At 52.4% G+C, this 20,303-nt stretch overlaps 2 protein-coding genes across 4 annotated transcripts in view; one reads left to right on the plus strand and one right to left on the minus strand.

Annotated features, from left to right (window-relative positions):
• Positions 1 to 987: 987 nt before the first annotated feature.
• On the minus strand, positions 988 to 7,508 carry SPAG4 (sperm associated antigen 4). 3 transcript variants are annotated; one of them, XM_019655162.1, is made up of 12 exons: positions 7,047 to 7,508; positions 6,447 to 6,551; positions 6,120 to 6,186; positions 5,870 to 5,931; positions 5,598 to 5,641; positions 5,267 to 5,292; positions 5,038 to 5,146; positions 4,715 to 4,790; positions 4,443 to 4,558; positions 3,870 to 4,037; positions 1,971 to 2,060; positions 1,678 to 1,849 (listed from the first exon to the last, which is right to left on the minus strand). In XM_019655162.1, exons 1-12 carry the CDS (start codon positions 7,354 to 7,356, stop codon positions 1,700 to 1,702), a joined length of 1,323 nt encoding a protein of 440 aa, XP_019510707.1. In that variant the 5' UTR covers positions 7,357 to 7,508; the 3' UTR covers positions 1,678 to 1,699. The 3 variants fall into 3 exon arrangements, with proteins under 3 accessions (XP_019510708.1, XP_019510709.1, XP_019510707.1); XM_019655163.1 differs by lacking the exon at positions 6,447 to 6,551 and having other exon boundaries at positions 988 to 1,849; XM_019655164.1 differs by lacking the exons at positions 6,120 to 6,186; positions 6,447 to 6,551 and having other exon boundaries at positions 988 to 1,849; positions 7,025 to 7,508.
• Positions 7,509 to 10,441: 2,933 nt separating this feature from the next.
• Positions 10,442 to 20,303, plus strand: part of LOC109389556 (fer-1-like protein 4) — a 33,046-nt gene continuing 23,184 nt past the window's right edge. Inside the window, exons 1-16 of the mRNA XM_019655169.1 lie at positions 10,442 to 10,501; positions 11,237 to 11,325; positions 11,422 to 11,521; positions 12,717 to 12,808; positions 13,289 to 13,453; positions 14,090 to 14,282; positions 14,475 to 14,537; positions 14,633 to 14,702; positions 14,941 to 15,100; positions 15,232 to 15,415; positions 15,503 to 15,689; positions 16,296 to 16,654; positions 17,052 to 17,160; positions 17,352 to 17,529; positions 17,625 to 17,745; positions 18,208 to 18,308. Of these exons, the coding sequence (XP_019510714.1) occupies positions 10,442 to 10,501; positions 11,237 to 11,325; positions 11,422 to 11,521; positions 12,717 to 12,808; positions 13,289 to 13,453; positions 14,090 to 14,282; positions 14,475 to 14,537; positions 14,633 to 14,702; positions 14,941 to 15,100; positions 15,232 to 15,415; positions 15,503 to 15,689; positions 16,296 to 16,654; positions 17,052 to 17,160; positions 17,352 to 17,529; positions 17,625 to 17,745; positions 18,208 to 18,308 (2,231 nt within the window). The remainder of the gene's footprint in view (positions 10,502 to 11,236; positions 11,326 to 11,421; positions 11,522 to 12,716; positions 12,809 to 13,288; positions 13,454 to 14,089; positions 14,283 to 14,474; positions 14,538 to 14,632; positions 14,703 to 14,940; positions 15,101 to 15,231; positions 15,416 to 15,502; positions 15,690 to 16,295; positions 16,655 to 17,051; positions 17,161 to 17,351; positions 17,530 to 17,624; positions 17,746 to 18,207; positions 18,309 to 20,303) is intronic.

Raw genomic sequence — 20,303 nt, forward strand, 5'->3', positions numbered from 1 at the left:
TAGCCAGCAGCCAGCGTGAGCGGCCAGCAGCCGCCATGAGCCAGCGACTGATCTGCCTCGCCCAGGAAGAGCGCAATGATGATGCCAACTTGGGCCAGTGAAGCAACGTCCTCCACAACTAGACTGAAGAACAAAAGGACAACTTGTCTGTTCCCCTTCCCCCAATTCCCCAGCGCTGTTCCCATCCCCCTGTTCCCCAATAAAAAAAAATATTAAAAAAAAATTATCCATATATTTATCACTAATTACTTTCCATGACATTAAACATTCCCTTGTATTATTTCTATTTGCTGCATATTATTTTTGTAACATGATTTACCTTGTTAGATACTATTTCCAGTTTTTTCTTTATAAACAGCCATGTGATGAATATTCTTAAAAGTATTATCTTTGATTACATCTGTATCCTTTGGATCCATTCTTAGAAATGGAATTGCTGATTAAAGAGTATAAAATTTTTTAAGGCTTTTGGTTTTTATTGTGAAACTGCCCTTCAGAAAAGTCATGTTAATATTTGTTCATATTTCTAACTTTAGGCTTTGAGATCACTCAAGAGACTCTTTCCTTTGTTTGCAAATTACAAAAGTAATACCCCCCCAAATTTAAACAGATGGATACATGCGCCATCCCCACACATACTCAGCATTCCACTTCCTAGAGGTATAACCACTGTTAATAGTGTGTATAGTCTTCCAAAACATGACGACACTGGGAAGGATCTTAACAGCCAAGATGTTGCATGTTTCTTTGTTCATGCTGGTCCCATTTTTCTACTCTCTGCCCAGGTAGAACTCATTAATTCTTTAATGACTGTCACCATCTTTTATTCCTCCATTTCTTTTTTTTTTTTTTTTTTTTTTTAAGCTGAGCCATCCTGCTACCTGTTGGCAGCTCAGTGGCTGCTCAGCTCGGGCTGGACGCGAACTGCGGTTGCTCAGAGCTCAAACTCTTGAGCGAGCTCTTAACCAACTGAGCCATTCGGCCGGCCCTCCTCCATTTCTACTTTTAAATGAAGAATTCTTGAATCATTAAATGAATTGTCCTGTTTCCTAGAGCATCCTCTTTTCTCCTATCAGGCTCTTTGAGGGCAAGGCCTGGTGAACACTAGACCATCTGTACCATGCCTCACATAGAGTTGGGCACTCAGGTCTCAGTAAAAACAACCTGAGTAGGGGCTCCATCAATTCTGACCCAGATGCTTCCTAGAGGTTCTCAAGTCTCCTTAGTCTTTGAGTGTTTACCTGAGGGAAAGGGGTAGTTTCCCCTCCACCTGCACCTAGCAGGAGTCGGGGGACTTTCCCAGAGGTTGGGGGTAGGAGTGAGGGGCATAAGTATGGCTTCAGGGTGACTGCAGTTAAAGAGGGTGGCCTGTGGAGGAAGGTGGGCTTGGGTCCTGCTGTGACACTATTCTTCCCTAGCTGTGTCACATTGAGCAAATATCCTGATCTGAGTGGTCCCGTCTGGTTGTTAGGTAATGTGTATAATGTCCAGAGCACATGGAAGTACTCTATAAACATAAGCTGCCGCTACTATACCCGTCTGTACTTTTCTAAGAAAAGAGGATACGTTGGGAAGTAGACTCCCCCCCATCATACTTACATACCAAAGGCGACCAGAGACCCCCCCAACAGACACCTCTTAAGCAGTGATCCATCTTCTTTCAGAACAGATCTCCACTCTACTCCAACAATCAGCAAGTTTAATGGGGCCCCACTGTGGCACTGTCCCCTACCCGCTCTGAGATTCGCATGCCATGGGCTCGGACTCGGTACAAGCACGTGAAACGGGGATGGCCCCAGTTGCTTAGAACCTGGATTTTCACCTTGGGAAAGGCAGCTGGAGGGTCATTCTGGGGAGACAAATGGATCATGCCAAGACCTGCTCTCCCAAGGGCTGTCTTCCTCCCCAATCTTCCCTCACTCCTCACTGTTCCACATCCTTAGCACCCTCACCCCCAGAGATGAACACACCTGTAGGTGGAATGTCTGAATCTCAGATTTCTCCACGTCGAAGGTGAATTTCCCCAAGAAAACTTCAGTTTTATCATCAACTTTGAGGCCCTGGTAAGTGAAGAGTGAACGGAAGAACAGTGAGGCACAAGTGGAGGAGGGAGAAAGCTTTGCTGAGGACCTACTATGTGTTCAATAGCTATATGCATGCTCTCATTTATTTTTTGATGTTAGAATAGTGTAGTGTGGAATGTGGGCTCAAAGAAACCAGGCTGCAAATTTTAGTCTGGCCAATTGTTAGCTGTGTGACAGTGGGCAAGTAAGGACCCCTTTCTGAACATTATTTTCCTCACCTGTGAAGGGAAGATAATAAGTATGTCATAGGTTGTGTGGATGCAAGGAGATAATCCATGTAAAGTACTCTGCACAAGAGTAAGTGCTCAATAAACCATAACTAATATCTGGATATGATTATAATTATTTACGAGGTCTGACAATTAAGTTTGCGAATGTGCCACTGTGTGCTTACACTGGCAGCACTACAAACAGCTCGGTAAGGTTTCATAACCTTGGTATATCAGTGTCTCAGCTGTGTTCCTGTTGACGTGTGGCGGTGTCTTGCTGAATGGCATTCATTGTTGTGTGTTTTTGTGTTGCCATCGCAAGAATGTCTGAGCTTGAATTAGAGCAACGAACAAACATTAAATTTCTTGCTAAACTTGGCAAGAGAGGAAGTGGAATCAGGAACATGTTAGTCCAAGTTTATGAAGATAATGCCATGAAGAAAACGGCAGTGTACAAACGGATGAAACGTTTTTCTGAGGAGAATGAGTCACTGATGAAGAGAGATCAGTGCGGCCAGTAACGAGCAGAACTGATGAAAACACTGCAAACATTCGTTGAATTGTGCATCAAAATAGTCTGCTGACTGTGAGAAGCACAGCAGACCAAGTAAACATTCATAGAGAAACAGGAAAATCTGAACTGAAAATCTTGGCATGAGGAAGGTGTGTGCAAAAATGGTCCCAAAGGAGCTCACTGATGAACACAAGCAAAGGAGAGTTGAAGTTTGCCAAGACCTTTTAGAGAGCCAAGGCAATGTTTTGGGCCATGTTATCACTGGTGATGAAACATGGGTGTACCCATCCGACCCTGAAACAAAGTGTTAAAGTGCACAGTGGAAGTCAGCCAATTCTCCATGACCAAAAAATTTCCATCAGTCCAAATCAAGAGTCAAAACGATGTTGCTAACCTTTTTTGATATCAGAGGGATTATTCATTAGTAATTTGTACCAACTGGACAAACAGTTAACCAAGTTTACTATTTGGAAGTGCTGAAAAGACTGCATGAAAAAGACGAAAATGACCAGAACTTTTTGCTAACAATTCATGGCTCTTGCATCACGACAATGCATCAGCTCACAGGGCACTGTCTGTGAGGGAGTTTTTAGCCAATAAAGAAATAACTGTATTGGAACACCTTCCTAGTCACCTGATCTGGCCCCCAATGACTTCTTTCTTTACCGGAAGATAAAGGAAATATTGAAAGGAAGACATTTTGTTGACATTCAGGCTATCAAGAGTAATACGACGACAGCTCTGATGGTCATTCCACAAAAAGAATTCCAAAATTGCTTTGAAGGATGAATGTGGCGCTGGTGTCAGTGCATAGCTTCCCAAGGGGAGTACTTCGAAGGTGACTGTAGTGGTATTCAGCAGAAGTATGTAGCGTTCTTTCTAGGATGAGTTCGCGAACTTAATTGTCAGACCTCCTATAACCTACAGCAGCCTTAAGACAAATGGTAGTATCTCCATTTTATAGATAAGCAAGGGAAGACTCAGATAGTGGTATCAGTTTTCATGACTGCCTGGCGCTTTCTAGGCAAAATATTTCCCTTTCTAGGCCCCAGTCCCACTCACATAGACCGCGAAATCACGGGGAGCACTGTTGGCTCCTCCGGTGTGTGCCACGCTGGCTGGTGGGTGCTGCAGGGTGATGTCGCTCAGCTGCACATGACCTGGCAGCCGGATCACCACCTGGCCCTGGTCGCCCGCAAAAGCCCAGCAATTCCCAGGGAACACATCTGGCTGCAGGGGGAAAGTTAGACCATCAGAACCCACTGACCAACAGAGACTGTGGTCCTTTCCCAGCCTGTGCATTGATTCAGGTAGGCCCCGCCCTCAGCTTGACCTCATCAGGGCGAGGCTCAGTCCTTCACCCTAGCCCGAGTCCCTACCCAGCCAGAACCTGCCTAGGGCCCCAGTCCCTCGCCCTGCCAGCTTTCTCCTCCAGCTCAACACTGTCCTAGGCTTCACCCAGAGCCTCACCAGCCAAGCCAGACCCCACCTCTAGCAGGGCCCATCCTTGGCCCAGCAGGGACTGCCTAGCGCCACATCCTCAGCGCAGCTAGGTCCCACTTCCAAGGAGCTGTTGGGTCCTTTCCCCAGAGCCCGTCCCCTGGTCCCATTCTGGGATCCAGGTTCCAGGCCCACCTCCAGGATAACCGTGGGTGGCCGCGCGTAGTTCCAGAAGCTGAAGCGATTCCAGAAGTAGGCAATGTTTGCATCCTCGTAGTCGTGGGATGTCTTCTCTAGGTCGATGGAGGCTCCTGGAGCAGGGAGAAGCAACCACTCAGGGGCTCCCAGGCCTGACTGACAGCTGGAGCAGGGTCTGTCTGAGGTCGGACTCCTTGGGCTGGTCATGTGCATAGGTCTACGTCTACCCTGTCTCTGAGTCCCAATCTCTCAGTGTCTCTGGGTCTTACCTACAGAGCTCAGCGCATAATCGGGTTTCTGCACAAAGTCCTCATTCAGCCTCTGGAATACAAGCTCGGCCACTCTCTGAAAAGAGGGAGGGTGGGGCTTGCTGGCTGGATTTATAGGGGGACACAGTTCTCTGGGAACAAGGTCCTCTGGGATGGACTTTTGGCCCCGAGAGAAATCCCAAAGTTGGAGCTCTGGGGGAGGGCTTTAAGGCTCAGGAACCAGGAAGTGGGGCTCTGCAAGGTGGGGTGGGACTGCAGCGGGAAGGGCTCCTAGACACCCCTGGGGACCAGATGTGAGAGCAGAATGCTCCTGCAGGGCTCACCTCGCTGTTGGCTGCGCGAACGCTAGACACCTCCTTGTAGAGTTTATCTAGCTCAGCCTGGAGCTGCTGCAGCTGCTGCCCCTGGGAGCGCACGCGCTCGTGGTACTCGCTGCAGGCAGGAGGTTGGCACGGCGTGGTTGGCTCCCTGTCCCCGGGACACTCCCCATAAGGCCCCCCACAGAAGCACCTTTGAGCCCCCTAATTCCCCACCCCAAGTGCCACCTTTCACCTTAGAGTCAGCATCTCCTTAGGTTCCTGTTGAAGGGAGGGAGGGACAAGATACAAAGACTGCTCATCTCCCACCCACCCCCTTGCCTACTTCAGTCTGGGAGCAGCCAGACTCAAAGGGCTTTCTTTTGGAGGACTGCCCCACCTTCCCTGACCTTCCAGGACCCATCAGAGACCCTTAAGCACCTCTGGGCACAGTCTCTCAGAAATCTGTTTATGTCCAGGCCTTCCAGCACTGGCCCCTCCCAGCAGCCCAGGGGACCCCCCACAACCTCTAGGTTCATAGCCTTCTTGCCAACCACCCACCTCAGGACACAGTCTCCCTCACTTACATTCTCCAAAGGAGGAACCAGACACAGGAGGCCCCACCAGAGTGCTGGAGAAAGAACAGGGTGGTTTCAGGGGAAGAGAAGGGAGAGAGTTTCCCTGGCATAAAGGGAGGAGAGGCTTGAGGGTATTGAGTCTGGGGCGGGACTACAGGGCTCTGAAGAGTTCTGTGGGGAGCTGAAGGGGCAGAGAGGGCTGAGGGATATAGGGGAAATGTATCCAATTTGGCTCCAAAGCATCCAGGGCTATGGCCCCAGGGAATTCACCACGCCCTTACCTGTCAGAAAGAGGCTTAGCAGTGAAACAGCGGTGAGCAGGAAGCGGATGGAACAGACCTCCCTGAAGAACCGGAGGGAAGCTGAGGCCCCAGGAACCCTAGTGAACTCCGCAGCCCCCACCCCAGGCTTCTAGACCCAGCTCCTGTGAACACTACTTAACCAGGCCTGAATCGGCTCAGCCGGGTACCGCACTGCTCCCCACCTCTTCCAAAGAGCAGCCCCTGGGGCTCCCCCTTTCCTCCCTCTGACCTGTACACAATGACCAGCACGTCTCCTAGCCAGGATAGCAACACGCTCAGCATCTGAAAAAGTAGGCCTGAGGAGAAGAGAGGGAGCTCAGAGTCGGGCCTATGGCTTAGAAAGGGGGAGATGGAGAGGGGTGGGCTAGGAGAATTAGACGGGGGCAAGGAGAATGAGTCTGAGGCTCAGAGACTGTGGACCCAGCTCAGGGAAAGGGCTAGAGACTCAAGCATGGACGGGGGTTGAGAACGGAGAACAGGGTCTCAGTGATGAGAACTGGAATTCGGGGAGGGAAACCAGAGGGTTAGAGGGGATCTGGGCTGGCCTGGCCCATACTTAGGAAGCTCTTGGACACTCGCAGTGGAGGCATCTCCTGCCTCAGGTCCAGGGACGAGAGAAGGTTGAACTGCTCCTCAGAGACAACGGGAGAGCCAGCCGGTTCTGCAGGAGCCCAAGGGCTCCATTGGGGTCTTGCGTACCTCAGGCCCACTCTTTCCCAGGGACCCGGCCTCAGGTTCCCCAGCCCAGAAGCTGAGCAGTCTCTCACAGGCTTTGGCCCCACCGCATCCTAAACCCAGGTCTCTCAGCACTCTGAAGCCCCGCCCCTCAGGGATGATCAGTCAAGACGCTAGCCCCACCTCCAAACGGAGGCTCCTCCCCAAGTCTGAGGTCTTGTCCCAGGTAGTCACTCATGCTAAGATCGAGGCCGCGCCTCCTCAGTGGTGCTCGAATGTAGGATTTTTCCCTCCCTAGGATCGTCTATCACATTGAGGCCCCGTCCCTAAAAGTATCTTATTCAGTGCCACCCCTCTTCACCAGATAGGCCCCGCCCCTTAGGAGGTGCCCATGTATAGTTCCACCCAGGTTCCATGCCCCGCCCCGCCCCTTATGCCCCGCCCCCTCCCTCGGCTTACCCGGGTTCGACCCCGCCCGCACCCGAGGCCCCGCCCCTCACGGTTGCCGCTCCACAGGCGGTCCGCCCATTGTGGCTCCGAGGCGCCGGCTTCTGCCGAGAGCTTCCAGCCCTTGTGGTTCCTCCGGGCACTCCTGAGCTCAAGGCGGGCTCACCGCAGCTCGAGCCCTGGGCTCTTCTGCCCTCGGGCTCCCCGGGCCCCTGCCCAGCTGACCGGTGGCCGCTGCTGTCCCCCGATGTGGCGCTCACTGAGCTGCTGCTGTTGTCGCTGTAGAAGTCGGGCGTGTGCTTGTGCGGGGACGCGACTGAGCCTGGGCGGGGACTCCGCCTCATCCTGGCTCCTGGCGGGTCCCTCACGGACGCCAAAGTCGCAGCCGCAGCCGCCAAGGCCCTCGGGCCTCCCTCAGCCGGTGCGCGCCGCCGGGACCACACAAAGCCTGCGTGCAGCCGGCGGGCCCCGCGGCCGGACCCAGCCCTCTCCTCTGGTTCTGGGCCCGGCTGCAGACGTCATAGAGGAGACCACGGTCGCCGAGGAACGCCCTGACGGGATGTCACAGAGCTAATCGTGACATCATCAGAAGGCATGGAGGTCTCTCTTACTCTTTCCTAGGTTAAAGCTTCATTGCCTGTCACCCCCACCAGCACGTAAACTTTATGAAGATTGGGATTTTTGTTTTGTTCACCGCACCTAGACAGGCTCAGCATGTAATAGGTTTTCAAATATTTGTGAATGAATGTTAAGAAGGGACAGGGGATCACCCAGGGCACTTCTTTTTGGGTTTTTTAGATTTTTTTTTCCATTGGGGAATTGGGGAAGAGAACAGTGTTGGGGAATTGGAAAAGGGGAACATTGTGTTTTTCCAGGACCAATCAGCTCCAAGTCAAGCTGTCCTTCAATTTTAGTTGTGGAGGGCACAAGCTCAGCTCCAAGTCCAGTGGCAGTTTTCAATCTAGTTGCAGGGTGGGTTGTAGCCCACCATCCCACGCAGGAGTCGATCTGACAACCTTGTTAAGATCACGGCACTCTTACCAGCTGAGCCATCCGGCCACCTGTTGGCAACCGCCAAAAGCTCAGCTCGGGTGCAGCTCACTGGCCCATGTGGGAATCCAACCAGCAACCCTGTTGCTCAGAGCTCTCACTGTAACCAACTGAGCCACCTGACTGGCCCCAGGGCACTTCTGAATAGTCATTTAGTCTCTTTTGCTCTGCAAACCCTTCAGGCCCCTCCTTTCATCCTAGTCACCAGGCCGGAGAACTCTGACCTCAGGATCTGTGGGTCCCTCTCAGACCCATATTCACCAAGAGTCTATGAGGTGAGAATTTAGTACCCACCTGTCACCACCCACATTCACACCAACCATCTGAGTCACTAAGAACAGAATGAAGACTCACAGGTGGTCACAGCCAAGAGCCCAGAGGTTCACAGACTCGTGTTGTGCATTAGCATCCCAGTGCAGCTGATAGAAATCAGGCACACCTTGAGACTCTACTCCAGCATTTCTGGAGTGGGTGCAGGGACGTGCATTTTTAACAACCACAGGTGTGATCCTGATTAAAGACCACACTTTGAAAGGCAATGCAGAACATTCTGTGCACATTGCACAGCTAGGCAAACGGGTCAAGAGAGGGGAAAGAACGTTCCTAAAACCACAGTGTGTGATAGAGATTAGAATTCCAAAATCCTGCCCTCGAGCCCAGTACTTTCTGCCTCATCTCATCTTTTTTGGAATGTTAGGAAGTGGAAGTGGCAGTTCTTAGAGGGATTGAGGCCCAGGGAGAAACTTCCAGGCTGTGTTCCAGCCCAGAGAGGAGTTGCCAGCATTGGGTTCTAGATGGGTGGCATCAATACCTTGCTCAATTAGATGCCACAGAGCTCAGGGTAGAGAGAGAGAGAAAGGCCAAGGCACTGAAAGCTAAGAATTCTGGTTCCCCCTCTGCCTTCCTTTGGGTCCCAGTGTCTGCATCTGTTAAATGGGGAGGGGAAGCCCTCCCCCAACATCTGGGGGTCTTAAGGTCTAATCTGTACCTTGCTTAGACACAGAACAACCCATGCCTCTTGTCTGATGTTTTATATTTGAGTGCCAAACACCTAGGAAATAGGTAGAACAGGGCTTTGTATTGAGTATTGAGATGGAGAAGCTGAAACAAGAAGGCACCATGTCTGGCTCAAGGCCACACAGCAAGGCCCAGCTCCTCTGATGGTCTAATCTTATCTGCTGCTGCCTTCCAATACATTCCTTGTGCACAGGCCAAACTTAACAAATTACAGTTTCCAGAACACGCCCTACCTTCTTCCCCAGTTCCTGGATATCCATGTCTGCTCTGCTCAGCTCCTTTCCTCAAAGCCCATTTTAAACACTCCCTCCTCAGGGAAGCCCCTCTAGCCTCCCTCCCCTGAGCAACCCAACCTGACCCTTTCCTGTTCTGATGGGGACTGCAGTCCTAGGCTTTGTTTGATGCCGGAGTCCATGAACCTACTGGAAGACAGAGAACATGTGTGACTCACGTCTGTGGCTACACTCCCTTCCTCCCAGAGTGGCATAGCACAAGGCCTGCACATAGGATGTGTCATTAAATAGCATGATTAAGTGGATGGTCATGAAATACACTCAACATAGTTACTGTCACCCATGGGCTCAGACTGCGAGATACGTTCATTCCTCCATACATTCAGTGAAAGCACATCTGTTTAAGGGTTATTACCCTAAGCTAGGAATTTTATGTCTAGAAAAATGCACATGTGCTCAGTATTTTACAGAGGATTTCAAGGGCTTCCTGACTCTCTGGAGCCCAGCTATAGTCCCACTAGTAAACCCCAAGTTAAGGACCTCTGGCTTCTGGTTAAGAAGTGTTTTGAACACCTGTTCTGTGCAAACTAGGGACACACATTCAGTCACTTTCTAATTCAATAAATGTGTTGAGTGCTTACACCACTAATGCTGGGGGCTAAGGGATTCACTTATTAACCCATCTATTTATTTAGCCAATGTTTTGAGGGTCTACAATGTAGCCACGCCCTGAGCTGGGCATGAGGACACAGAGGTGAACAAGGAACAACATGAGGCCCCATGCCCTCGAGGCCCCATAAGCTAGCTGGACCAGACTAGGGTGCTGTCGTCTCCCCTCGCCTCCATCCCCACACTGCCCCAGATCCCACCCCGCACCAGGATGCGGGATGGAGGCTGAAGCTGGTGCAGGCAGGGAGGACTGAGCTGACCACAGGGATCTTACCCCACCTCTCAGTCCTTGGGCTTCTTTCCCACCTATGACCCCCAGGCCTGCTGTCTATGTGTTTGACTAAAGGGCAGGGATTGCTGAACCTGCTGGGTGAGTCCAGTGAGTCAGAGGCGATTCAGGTGTGCAGGCAGGTGGGCAGGAGGGCAGGCGGGCAGAAGCTGAGCCAGCGGCCCTGGGGCAATGGCTCTGACTGTGTGCGTTCGGCGATTAACAGGCCTGCCGGGCACCCATGACAGACAAGTGAGGCTCAGCTTTCGAGGTGAGGTTTGCAGGGGTGCTTTAAGGATTTTTGGAATGGGGGTTCCAGTTCCTCCATCCCCAAGGCCCCCAACCCCATCCCTAGGCAGCTCTAGCCTGTCCCCTTTCTCTCCCTGCTCAGTATCTCCAACTCTCTGCCTCCTCTCCCCATCTTCTCCTTTTCTTTAATGGTGAGCCCTGGGGGACCGGACTCTGGGCTAAGACTTCGGGCTAAGGATTGGGGGAGGCGTTGATATTTTGGGGGAGGGATGATAAATGACTAGATTCAATTCTGAGCAGGATTTACCCAGAAAACGAGGAGAATTCACTGTGGTCATGAAGCAGATATTGGTGAGGTCAGTGGGGCTGGGTCCTGGCTGGGAGAAGCTGATCTGTGCCCCATCTAAGTCCATCCTGGGGTTAGGGGGCTCATTCCTGGGTTTTGAGAGGTATAGTCTCAGGGGGTGGGGTCAGTCTCAAGCTTGAGAGGTCAGACCCAGTTTGGGACAAGTCAGAATCAAGATGGGGGATCCGTTCTTGATTGGTAGTTATTCCAGATCAGCCCTAGTATGGAGTCAACCCAGTGTTGGGGGCATTGGTTCTAGATTTGGAAGATTAGTCATAGAATTAACTCCAAGTCTGGAGGGTTGGCTCTTGTTTCAGGGTTGGGAATAGGCTCTGGACCGGGGCTCAGGTTTAGCCCAGCATTAGGTGTCACAAAGTTCTTCCTATCCCCAGCTGTTCCGTTGGCCACACTATGGGGCTCCGCTGGCTGGGGAGTGTCTTTCTGTGCAGGTGGTCAACTGCAGCCGTGTGTTCAGCCCCAGGTGAGTAGGCCTGGGGGAGCCAAGGATGCAGGTGAGGCTGGGGGTGGCTTAGGGCATTCCCCTGGGTCACTCTTCTGCTCCATACCACACCCCCAGGTCTCTGGGGACTCTGGTGATATCCCTGCAGCAGCTACAGAGTGCTGGGCGTTTGGTGCTGCGGGAGACCCTAGTGGATGAGAATCTGCGAGTGACTCCGGTGAGTCCTACCAGCCCCCAGCCTGCCACTCCTAAGCCTGAGAGTCCCTCTAAATAAAGAGTTCCATTTCTCAGGAGGAAAATCCCAGTCCCACACAGGAGTGGTAACAAAGCCCCCTGGCCAAGGCACCTATCATTGCAGCCTCTGCTGAAGTCCCATATAGGCCAAGAACCAGGTTCAGTTCTAAAGACCAGGGGTGTGGAAATGGGGGAAGGTAAGGAGTTCTGTGCTGCTCCCTGACCTGTACGAGGCTCAATTCTCATGGGAGACAAAGGTAAACCTGGTTGGATTTTCCTGGTGTTTATGGAGGGTCAGTATAGCCTGGTAGAAATGGACCTGGGTTCAAACCTCAGATCCACCGTTTCCCAGGTGAGAACTTGGAAAAGGTATTTAGCTTCTGTAGGCTGTTTCTTCTTTTACATTGTGTGGAGTCATACAAAATGAGCTTTTCCTTCAGTCTGTCATAATTTGTTGAGCTTTCATTATAAACCAAGTGCTGTGCTGTGCTGAGCAATGAGGATTGAGCGGTGAGCAACTCAAGCCAGATAAGGATTTGCCCTTTTAGAGCTCCGTATCTAAAGAGAGACGCACACATTAAACAAATATTTATACAAATAAATGTAAAATTGCCACTGATGAGTCTTACAAAAGAGCTGGGAGGGGCTGGGAGTGTGTATAATAGAGGGATGTGGTCCATTTGTGGGTCAGAAAATGTTCCCTGAGGAAGTAGTGCTTGAGCTTGGGATTGAAGAATGATAGGAGTTAACTAAGTGGGAGAGGAGAATGTTCCAGGCAGAAGAACCAGCATAGGCAAAAGCCCAGTGCCCTGAGAGAGCATAACTGGGGTGTAGGACAGGAGCAGAGCCCGTAAGAGATGGGGCTGGAAAGGTTGGTAAGGGCCAGACCATGCAGAGCTGTGAAGGCTAGTGTAATGGGTTTCCAAGAGCGATGAGAGAATTTTGGAGTCCTGTTTGGCCTCTTCAAGAGGTAACCCACACATGGTAAGTTCTTAAATATAGATTGTGAGTAGTCAATATTATTAATGATCAGAGAAGAACCACAAGTCACTAAAGATGCAGGCCAGGTGGGTCTCTGTTTATAGGTGGGGTAAAAGCCATTATCCCTGGGCTTCTCTTAGCTCCAGGGCAGTTTGAGTGGCCCTTTGGGCACACTGTGTATGAGTATCTGGTTTCAGATCCAAGTGGAGCTTGACCTGAAGTACCAGCCCCCAGAGGGTGCAACTGGAGCCTGGGCAGAGGAGGACTTTGGGGCACCTATCCAGCACAGGTAACCACCCCGCAACCTAAGCAAGGCCTGGTGGTCCCAGCCCAGACAGGCACTGAAAAGGGAGAAAGTGGTACCCAATTCCACCTGTACCCATGCTGCCCAACTTACATCTCTGTAGTCAGGCCTGGCCCTCTCATTACTTTCATTTTTCTTCCTCCCAGCTCAGAGCTTATTATCCCCAACGTGGGCTTCCAGGAGCTGGAGTAAGTATGTGGGGATGACCTGGGGTTACCAGGTTAGTCTTTAGATTAAGAGCCAGTGATGTGGGGGCAGTCCCAGGGTCTGGAATCAGTATTGGATCAATTTCAGAGTTAGAAATTAATCCTGGAATCAAGGGTCAATTCTGGAATTAGAGGGGTCCCAGGTGAGGGGTCAGTTCTGGGATTAGTGAGGTCAGTCCAAGGGTCAGGGAAATTAAGGGGTATCCAGACATGGGTGTGATAGGTCCCAGACATGTCCTTTGAAGGCCTTTCCTATCAGGCCTAGGGAGGCCCGGCTGGAACGGCGGGCAGTGGCATTGGGCCGCAGGCTAGCTCAAGGCCTAGCTCAGCAGGACGATGAGGACAATGAGCTGGAGCTGGAGCTGGAGTTGGAGGACGAGCCTGATGTGGAGCTTTCCGGTGTTGTGTTCAGCCCCCTCAAGAGGTAACTAATACTCACTGCACATACGCTCCCACCCCCCACCAGTGTGTCAACCTCATTCACTCATACATGCAGGCCCAATGCCCATCCACCCTCACAAGCTCATGGTCCCAGGGTATGGGTGAAGACTGGATATCCTGGGGTCAAGGGTCACTCACTCCTAGGCATAGACAGTAGCACATTGACACACACAGTTACACTGGCTCACACATAGCTATGGAACCCATGTGGGTGACGAAAACTTGATGAGGGCAAGGAATTTTGTCTCTTTTTTTCACTGCAGTGTCCCAGTGCTTAGAAGAGTGTTGGCACATGCTAGGTGCTCAATAAATCTTTGTAGAATGAATGAGTGGTTTTAGGACTCCAGGAATGAGTCCAATTCTGGGTGTAGAGTTGAGATGGAGGCGAGATAAGACCAGGGCTCAGAACCCAAAAATTCAGAGGGAGAGATCTTATCCCCAGCACCAAGCAAGAGTGTGTGTGTGTGGTTGGGGGAGGAAATCAAATGAGAGCTGACCTTAACCCTCCCGGCAGCCGGACCCGTGGCCTGGCCCGCAGGGATCCCTTCCAGGTGTCCAGAGCCCAGGACTTCCAGGTACCTTTCTCCCTCCAGGCCCTAACCCTTGGAAATACCACCAGGTTCTTCCCTCCCTACCTTGGAAGGCTTGGCTTCCTTTTCTCCTTCTTCTGCACCCTTCAGGTGGGGGTCACAGTTCTGGAGGCCCAGAAGTTGGTGGGAGTCAACATTAACCCCTATGTGGCTGTGCGAGTAGGGGCGCAGCGCCGAGTGACTGCCACGCAGCGCGGGACTAATTGCCCCTTCTACAACGAGGTGCCTGTGACCAAGATGGAGGGAGGCCTAAGAGAACGGGCGGGATCCAGGAACCGTAAGGGCATGGCCTAGGTGGACTTGAGCAAAGGTGCAAAGAGGCACCATGGAGGGGGGATGAAGAAGAGCATTTTCTTTGTAAACCCTTTACATATAATCATCTCTCACCTTTCTTGCTTCCCCACTTCAACCCAGTACTTCTTGTTCGAATTTCATGAGACCCGGCTTCACCTCCAAGATTTACTGCTGGAGATCACTGTGAGTGGGGTTGGGGGAGAGAAGTCTCTGTCAGAGAAGGGAGGATGTCTAAACTCCAGGACCAACACCACCTTTCCCAGGCTTTCCATTCACAGACTCTCCCCTTTATGGCCACCCGGATCGGCACCTTCAGGATGGACTTGGGCATTATCTTCGACCAGCCAGGTACCGAACCCGCCCCTCACTGAGACTCATCTATACGGACAAGGGAAATTGAATCTCTGGGCACTGATCCCTATGTACTAACTTGTAAGAAGTCAATCTCTTCCGAAGGCTGACCTCCACTCACTCCACTCCTCCCTATTGAGCTGGACACGAACTCCGGCCATTGTCCACCACTCGGATTGTAGCCCCGTGCACCCCTCAGATCTCCCCTAACCCCTGGTCCCCCCCTTTGCCCAAGATGGCCACTTCTATCAGAAATGGGCTCCGCTGCACGACCCCCGGGACACTCGCGCTGGGACCAAAGGCTTCATCAAGGTCACTTTGTCTGTGAGGGCGCGCGGGGACCTACCCCCTCCACTGCCGTCCCCGAGCCCGGGGCACAGTTCGGACATTGAGAAGTGAGCTGGGGTGAGGTCGGAAGAGGGTGTAGGACCTGGAGTGGCCTCCAGGACGCAAAAAGGGGGAGGGGCCGCGAGTCGGGCTTCTCAGCCCCTCAGCGTTCTCCCCCCCGCCGCCACCCCCCCCCTAGAAACCTGCTCCTGCCGCGCCGGGTGCCGGCTCAGAGGCCGTGGGCGCGGCTGCGCGTGCGCGTGTACCGCGCCGAGGGGCTTCCGGCACTGCGCCTCGGGTTGCTGGGCAGCCTGGCACGCGCCCTGCACGACCAGCGCGTCCTCGTGGACCCCTATGTGCGGGTGTCCTTCCTGGGGCAGCAGGTAAGTCCTTCCCATCCTCACTTGGCGGGGACTTAGGCCCTGATCCGGCGCTGACCCCTCTCCGCCTGTCCTCACCGCCGCGCTCAGGGCGAGACGTCGGTGCGAGGAGAGGTGACGGCGCCGGAATGGAACGAGCAGCTGAGCTTCGTGGAGCTCTTCCCGCCGCTGACGCGAGGCCTTCGTCTGCAGCTGCGGGATGACGCGCCCCTGGTCGATGTGGCCCTCGCCACGCACGTGCTGGACCTGAGGCAGATTTCACACCCGGGCCGCGCGGGTGAGCGCATCTGGCGGGCGGCCCTGTCTGCCCTGCGTCCCGCCCCCGAAGGCAAACCCCATCCTTGTGACCCAACTCCGCTTAGAAAATCAGCCCCACCCCACAGGACAAACTGTGCTCCAAGCGGGCTCCTCCCTTCGTAGCCTTACCTGTCACCCCCAGACTACAAACCCCACCTTCGGTTTGGCTTCGTTGACAGAATCCCAACTACAGCTGTACCTCCAGTAACCGCTCCAGCCCTGTGCTCCCTACAGAGTTACACGTACATCAACAAGCCCACTTCACATTATCCATTTACCCCAGCTCCTAACGGGATCACCTGTAGCTCCGCCCCAATCCTGACTCCACCCCAGGCTCTGGTTCCGCCCCTAGAGCCTTGACACCAACTGTCAGCAGCGCCTTTGGAGCTGAGCTGGTTCAGAAGTGCTCCCAGGTCCTCATCCACAGCTGTCCATTTGCAGTTGTACACAGACTTCCCTCCCAGAGCAGCGAAGGCCCATTCTGATACCCCACCCCTCGAATTTACAGGAAATAAGGCTGCGTAGACTGACCTAGTACCCACCTGCCCCATGTTCTCCCCCAAAGCACTGTTCTTGTCCCCCACAGCGGGGTTTAACCCCACCTTCGGCCCGGCCTGGGTGCCTCTCTATGGCTCGCCCCCCAGTGGGGGGCTCCGGGATGGTCTTCAAAATCTCAACGAAGGCCTTGGCCAAGGTATTTGGTACCGTGGCCGCCTGCTGGTGGCTGTGTCCATGGAGGTGTTGGAAGGAAGAGCTGAACCTGAGCCTCTCCAGGCCCGACAGGAGTCCAGGTTGTCCCGGCTCAAGGGAAAGAAGAAGAAAGCCAGGCAGGGCCAGACCCCAACGGGGATTCAGCAGCATCTAGACGCCAGCTCCAGCGCTGATGGGCCTGAGATTCCTAGTGTGATGGACGTGGAGGTGGAGGAGTTGCTGCCGCTGCCAGAGGTGGGGGCTGGGGTTTAGCAAAGGGGGGGCAGGATCACTCTCAGCTCTGGAGTATGTGGCGGGCTACCAGGCATTAAACACAGGAGTGTGTGTGTGTGTGTGTGTGTGTGTGTGTGTGTGTGTGTCTCAATTTAGGGGCTTAGGTGAAGACTGCAGTGTGTGTATGCATGTGCTGTTGTGTATATACACATGTAAGGGGGAGGGGGCTGACCAATCAGAGGTGGGCCAGAGTCCTAAGACCCAGGTCCAGGGGGTTGGTGCTGCAAGTGACAGAGAGGGAGGTTGGATACCTGCAGTCACCCTTCTAGGCTTTGGTTGCAGTGTCTTTCTGTGGGCATTGTGGCCAAGCATAGTCTGGGCTGCAGCCTGGGAATTCAGCCTGACTCACCTTCCCCAGAACACCCTGGCACCCTGCGAAGATTTCCTGCTTTTTGGTGTGCTCTTCGAGGCCACTATGATTGACCCCATCGTGGCCTCCCAGCCCATCAGCTTCGAGATCTCCATTGGTGTGTGGCCTAGTGGAATCCCTGAGGGTCATGGGTTTGAGGGTGGTCACCCTTGTTCCAGACTTAGGTCCGTGGAAGGGACAGTTGACCTTGAGTAAGGGCTGGGCTCAGACTTCTATTGAGGCAGAAGAGGTTGAGGGAGGGGGCGGACCCTCAGCCTGGTGCCCGCTGACCCTTGTTGCTCTGGGTAGGTCACGCAGGCCGCCAGGAGGAGCAGTTGGGCCGAGGGTCCAGGGCTGGGGAGGGAACAGAGGGCGCCACGGGGGAGGCGCAGCCTCTGCTGGAGTCAGATGTGAGAGTCGGGCCAGTGGAGGAAGAAGAGAAGATGGGGACCCCTGCTCAGCGGCCTGAGCCCATGGACGGCAGCGGGTGAGTGTTCCTGGTGGATGAAACGAGGGCACTGGGGGATCCCAGCAGGGCCAGGGCTGCCCCTCACAGCCTCAGCTCCTTTCTGCCTGGCCCAGGCCATACCTCTGCCTGCCCCTGCGTCACCGAAAGCCATGCGTGCGCGTGTGGAGCCGCTGGGAGAATCACACGTGGCGCCTGCAGAGCAGTAACTGCGTGCGGAAAGTGGCCGAGAGGCTGGTGAGAGAAAAGGGGGTGGGGGGGGACACGGGGAGACGAAAAGAGAGGCCGGGGTGTTGTCGCGTCCAGGAGACCTCGGCCTTTGAAGGGAGTTCTGGAACAGTGCTAATAGGTAGAACACCAGGGAACCAGCACCTGATTGGTGCAAGGCCAGAGGGCCGTAGAGCACACAGCTCATGGACGCACTGATGAGGCCAGAATTGAGGGAGGATGGAGATCCAAAATTGTTGGACCCAGGAAGGGGCCGACGAAGGACATGGGTAGAGCTACTGGGAGCCCCACCCTAGAGGAATGGAGGCAGTGGGGTGCTAGAAAAACGGATCCACCAACCATTTGGAGCCAAAGAAGGGCGGGGCCAAGAGGTGAGGTAGTGAGTGGACTGAGCCCTGGGTGGGGGTGTGGTCTAAAAGAAGTCGGATTCTGGTCCCCTTATGACTGGGACCTTCTCGCTCCGTCGTGCAGGACCAGGGTCTCCAGGAGGTTGAGACTCTGCAGCGCAGGCCGGGGCTCGGAGCCTCCACACGGCTCAAACAGGCTCTGGAAGAGCTGGTGGCTGGGAGCAGGTGAGCTGAGAAAGTGTCTGTGTGTCAACTCCAGGGTGAGGGAGACTCTTGGTGGTGGTTTGGACCCAAGGGCAGGTGGAAGCTTCATTTACTTAGCTTTACAGAAAAATGAAAAGAAGATGATTGTCCAGATGGAGGGAGCTTGATGGAAATTATTGGTGGATTAGATCAGTCCCCTCCAATAAACTCCCTTTCCCCGTTCTCCTAGAATCTATGCCTTTTCCCCCTCCTCAAATCTTCCCTATTCCTTTTCTCCAGACTTATTCCAGCTAATGATCTCTTTTATTTCATGAAGAAAATAGAAGCCTCACCTTCCTCCATCCATTCTAACACCTTTGCCTATGTCTGTATCCATCTGCTCCCCCTCCTTTCTGCTATAGCTCAGGGAGTGTCCTTCCTCCCATAGCCACAGCTGTGGTCTTGATTTCATCTCCTCTCACCTACTGGAGGAATTAGCTCTGCAATTGTCCACTTTCTCTCCTGCAATATCATCTGGTCCCTAGTTACCAGGTCATTATGTAATCATATAAACTTGTTCTAGTCACTTCCATCTTTGACCTTCACTGACCTGAATTCCATAACCTGCTCCAGTTACTTCAGTGTTTTCCTGATCCTCTTCTCAAAATAACTATTAATCCATTTATTCAGTAAATATTTGTGACATTCACTATACTAGACACTGTTTCACTGTAATAGCAGTGAAAAAGCATTCTTGCCCACAAAAATTCCTGAAACTTACATTCTGGTGGTAGGGGCTGGATGGAGACACAGATTAAAAATAGGTAAACAAAAATGTAGAAGTTTAAGAAGTATGATAAGGATAAATGTTAAGGAGAGAATAAAGCAAGGAAGTATGAGAGAGAGGTGTTGCAATTTTAGAAAGGGTGGCAAGGGGAGACCACTGTGAAGTTGACATGAAGAAAAGGAAGGAGCAAGTCATGTTTGTAAAAGTGTTTCAGGCAACAGGGACAGCATGTGCAAAGGCCCTGAGGTGAAGCATGCTTTGTGTATTTGAGGAAGAGCAAGGGAAACAGTGTGAGTATAGCAAAGTAAGCAGAGTAGAAGAAGCTGGAGGGTGTGGGGGAAAGGAGGATGATGATGGGGGGGCCATGTGGGAGCCTTGTAGTAATGACCTTCTTCTCTGCTTGAGATGAGAAGCCACTGAAGGTTTTGAAAAGAGAAGGAATATGTTCTAACTTATCTTTAAAAACAATCAGTGTGTGTGTGGGGGGTGATGATATAAGAGGGGAAACAGAGAGATTACCAAAGAAGGCATTGTAATAATCCAGGTGACCAATGGTGATGAATTGAATCTAGGGTGGTTGCAGTGGATATAGAGTGACATGAATGGATTCAAGAGAAATTTTGGACTTTGGAGGTGACACCTCAGGACTTGCTAATGGATAGGTATAGGCACGAGAATGAGGAAAACTTGGTAAGAAGAGCCATGAATGACTCCCAAGATGTTGGCTTGCACAACTGTGTAGATGGTGCTATTTGCTGAGCTATGGAAAATAAGAGGTCTGATGGGAGTGAAGAGAATATCAGAAGCTCAGTTTTGGATGTGCTAACTTTGAGATAAATATCTGTTAGACTTATAAGTGGACACATCCGCTAGGCAGTTAGCTATATGAGTTGAGTTCTGAGGAGAGTTCTAGGCTGGAAATGAAAATTTGGGAACTGTCAATATATAGATGGAATGGATAAGATCATCCAGGAAGCAGAGAAATAAGAAATCTGAGGACCTGGAGAGCTCCAGCATTTAGAGGTAGTGTGGAGGACTCAGCCAAGGACCTGGCCATAGGGGATCACTTTTCTGTCCTCATCTCAGTCAGTGGTTCAGTGTCAGGGGACACAGTAGACCCCACCCTCCTTCTTGAAAAGCTCTGCTGTTGACTTCCATGGCCCAGGTTTTCCTTCTGCTTCCCTGGCCATTTCTTCTCATCAGTTGTGCTGGCTCCCTTTCTTCTTCTTGACCTCCACGTGTTCCAAATG

The sequence above is a fragment of the Hipposideros armiger genome, unplaced genomic scaffold (assembly GCF_001890085.2).
Source record: "Hipposideros armiger isolate ML-2016 unplaced genomic scaffold, ASM189008v1 scaffold_238, whole genome shotgun sequence".
Lineage (NCBI taxonomy): Eukaryota > Metazoa > Chordata > Mammalia > Chiroptera > Hipposideridae > Hipposideros > Hipposideros armiger.